The 3,993-nt window shown below is 49.6% G+C and overlaps 1 protein-coding gene across 1 annotated transcript; it reads left to right on the forward strand.

Annotated features, from left to right (window-relative positions):
* Window positions 1–375: 375 nt before the first annotated feature.
* Window positions 376–1,822, forward strand: LOC121026343 (ribosomal L1 domain-containing protein 1-like; the record flags this gene model as incomplete). The annotated part of the gene is made up of 2 exons (XM_040469206.1): window positions 376–671; window positions 1,202–1,822. Coding segments are annotated over 2 exons (623 nt in total), but the record flags the coding sequence as incomplete, so codon positions are not given.
* Between the last annotated feature and the right edge of the window lie 2,171 nt (window positions 1,823–3,993).

The raw sequence follows: 3,993 nt of genomic DNA on the forward strand, positions 1-3,993 counted from the left end.
AACCTGAGCCGAATTCAACAGTTGGACACTCAACCGACTGAGCCACCCAGGCATCCCTAGGATAACTCTTAACTCACCTATAAATCAGAGCACCTTGCAGAAGCTCTGACTGTACACCTCATTGCTTCCAAGTCCCCATATGTAGTTCTGTGAGTCAGAGCCAAGTGCAGTTGAGGTTCCAGTGCTGGTGTTGTGGTTTGTTTGCTTAGAGTTGCCACAGATCAAGGCACTTTCCAGAAGCTTATGAATAATGAGAATTGCAAGTTCTAAGTCTATGACATTTATTGACCAACAAGTGTATTCCCTGCTAAAGTTAGGCTTGGAGTTTGGTGTGGCTTTTTTGTTACTGGGTTTTTTGTTTGGTGTTTTGGTAGGAATTAAAGAAAAAAGAAAAACAGAAAGAGTATCGTGAAAAACAAAAGGAGAAGAAAAGAAGCAAAAGGCTTACGAAGCAGGCCAGAAAGGCCTCGTCGGCCCCGAAGAAAGAGGAGGCGGGCCCTGGGACTGGCGGTGCTCCGGTGAAGGGCCCTGCACCCCCGAAGGAGGCCCGAGCGTGTGGGAAGAAAGAGAGCACTCGGGTAAAAGCCCAGAATAAAGTGCAGGACGAATCCGAAGAGGAGCTTCCTCAACTGGTACCAATAGAGAGGACTCCAGCGAAAGAAAACGGAGAGGTATTTCTATTGGTGCTAGTGGCCGATGGCTTCAGTGCCCCCGTGTGTCAGGCAGGCCCCGCTGAGCCATGCGTGTAAGAGGCATTGCAAGGACGGGGGCGTTGTTTGTCCCTAGTGTATTTCCAGCAGAATCTGTCGTAGCAAAGATCCCGAGGTCATAGATGAAACTTACCAGGTAGACCCAGAAGCCTGGGAGGGGCTTCCTTTGCCCTGTATTGGAGTGATGTGCAGTGAACACATTCGTCTGTGTATCTCAGATTCAGGGGAGGGGTGGTCATGATAATAATTCTGGGACGCATCGCCTGTGGTTTTCAAAAGCAGGCCGGGGCAGACATTTGGGCACTGGTTCAGTTTCTGACAGTGAGTCCCAGATCACCACATGATTAATTTTTGGAAATGTACCAGGGCAAGGGCAAGCTTGGGTGCTGGGTCCTGCCTGTAAAACCTTTCAGACCTGGTGAAGACAGTCACTCTCGGAGTTCCATTGTCAGGGGCCGTTTTTCCCTGCACTTAACTCTTATTTTTCTTAGATGCAAAAACAAGCCGCAGGAAAGAAGTCTCCAAAGAAGAGTCCCAATCCCAGCGCACCTCGTGGGAAGAAGAGAAAGGCCCTTCCCAGTTTCGAGACCCCGACGGCTGCGGAGCCCAAGACCCCAGGTAGCAGCCCGGGCAAGAAGCCAAGAATCAAAGAAGAGGCGGGAAAAGAACCAGACTCTTCACTGGGCAAAAAAGACCCAAGACAGGTGACCAAAAAGCCAGGGGCCAAGTTCTTCACTACTCCCAGTAAGTCTGCGAAAAAAGCCCCCCACGCCCCCAAACAGTGGCCCAAAAAGTCCAGAGTGCCCCAGTCGACCTAAAAATCAGAGACTCAAGCAGAAGGAATCCTCCAGACTCCCTAAAGAGCTTTTTAAAAAATGCCTGGATCCCGCCCCTGCCCGGCGCAGTCTCCTCGAGGAGTGAGGCCCAGACTTAAATACTTGTTAAAACCTCCGCAAGCAATTCTGACGGATGTTGGTGGGCGTGGGAAAGAGTAGTTGTGAAGGAGACCCATTTTTTAAGTTGCTTTTCCATGTATTGCTAATGTAACAGAGGGAAAATACAGTGCTTCTGTGTGGTTGCTTGTTATTAAAGTGTAACGGCTTCTGAGTAAACTCTTGGTGCTCCCTATCTTGTTGGTTTTCCTTGAATCCCTGCGATGTCACCCCTGTCCCCGTCTGCTGTCACCCTGGGTTTTGCCTAGGCTCCATTACCTTAGTTTGTGCGAACCTTCCCAGCCCTTGTCTGCCGGCAGGGAGCGGCTCGCTGCCTGGCACTCAGCTGTGCAACTTACAAGAAGCCATCGGCGGGTTTCAGAATCAAATAGTCGATGATGGTGGTAGTCGGCCGGGGCCGCCGAGGGGGCGTGCACTTGATGAGACTGGTTAACAGGGAGCCGTTTTCAGAGACACGGAGTTGAATCCCGCCTGCTAGAGACCAGAAATCCTTCTAGCTTTGCCATCTTTCTCCAGACCCTTCCTCGGCCTGTGTGGATTCGCTCGCGTGTGCCGACTCTAGGCCAGGAAGCTGGAGAGGGTGGACTGTGGATTTGGGGTGACTCAAATGTGTTCTGAGGCAGTCAGTGACTTTTCAGGTGCTTGGCCTTTCCCTCGATTTGAATCAGGGTCCCCATCCCTGGTGGTAAGCGATGGGTTCCCTGTCCTACCAGAAAGGCCGAAGTGACAGGGATCACGTGGCTCGGGAAGCAGTCAACTTGCAGACCGTCTTCCATCAAGTTAGAGGAGCGAGAGCTTTTGCTTTTCAGACGTTAACTTACAATCCTCAAATCCTCTCAAATAACACTACTTTGCAATTCCGCTGTCCTTGTAGGCTTTCAAGTACACATTTCACATAGAGGATTAGCACAGTCGCTTTGAATTTTCCGCAGAAACGTCCCACGGCAACAGGCCAGCCTTGTTTCACATCTTGAGACGTGAAGGTGAAGTCCTCTTTGGCGTGGGTCATCGCGTACACAGTGCTGCTCCTCTCTACGTGACCTGATGGGGGGAGGGGACAGCATTCGGTCTTTTACCCACCCTCCACCCAACCAATAGGGATTCTGTGACACAAGTGATCTCTTTGGTCTGTGGCTTCCTCCTGATGGAAATGTGGGGCAGCTGCTTACCTTCCTGTCCTTTGTACATCAGGGGTCACTCAAGTTATGTTGAAAACAGCAGATTTATTTTAAACTTCTTAAGCAGGAGGCTCATTTTCTGACAACTGGAAACCACGGCTCGGGAATGGGTCAAAATTCTGAATTGCAACAACAAGGCACAAATCCAGCTGCTAGGTCTCTAAGGCTCAGGCGCGTCCCCAGCTGGCCGATAGGGCTGCGACCTGGGGCCAAGAGGAGCGGGAAACCGCTGCTACGGTGAGTCACGCTCTTGGGGTTAAAAGGCTGGGTGTGTGGCTGACACTATACTGGGAGTCAGTGCTGGGTTTCTGGACCCATCCGCCATGCCATGGAGATTCAAGGGACAAAACCGGGTCTGGTGGGAGAAATGTCATGCAACCTTTCTGAAGAAATACTTGAATTTTGGTTCTTTTTCTTTCTTTCTTTTTTTTTTTTTTTTTAAGGAACCATAATAACCATCAAAAAAACTTTTGAAGTTTATTTATTTTGAGAGGCAGAATCCCAGGCAGGCTCCGTGCTGTCAGCGCAGAGCCCGACGTGGGGCTCGAACTCACAAACCGGTGAGATCGTGACCTGACCTGAGCCAAAATCAAGAGTCAGATACTCAACTGACTGAGCCACCCCCCCTGCAAAAATATTTTTAAATGTTTTGTATTTAAGACAGCCTCACTGTTTAGTGAAGATCACATCGTATTTCATAGTCTCCTTGAGAAATAATAAAAATGAGGGACCAAAGGAATTGGTTGAGTCCTGCTATCTTATTACCGACCCCAGACCCTTGCCCTGGCCCCTTCCAGTTCACAGGCGTTGAAGGGTTTAACCAGCCAAGAAATATTTGGCCGTTTTACTAGATGTTTGAAGGTTCTGTACCACCCACATTTCTTTCTCCTCAAATTGCTACGGTTTTCCCTGTGTTCACATGTACAGCACCAAGATTCTCAGCAGGACTTTACGAACCATCAGAAGCCCTCGTCAAGCCTTGGGTCTTGAAGGAATTCATGCGTGTGATGAAGGACCACAGATACAATTTGGGTTATAGCGATGACTTCAGGATGATGGTCTCGGAGAGAAAATGGCAAACTGGGTGCTTATGTTTAACCACAGACTCGACGTCTTAGTCCAGTGCTGTCTTAAAAGGATCAACATCCGGGG

Source organism: Herpailurus yagouaroundi, unplaced genomic scaffold, assembly GCF_014898765.1.
Source record: "Herpailurus yagouaroundi ecotype Mexico unplaced genomic scaffold, PumYag 84327, whole genome shotgun sequence".
NCBI lineage: Eukaryota > Metazoa > Chordata > Mammalia > Carnivora > Felidae > Herpailurus > Herpailurus yagouaroundi.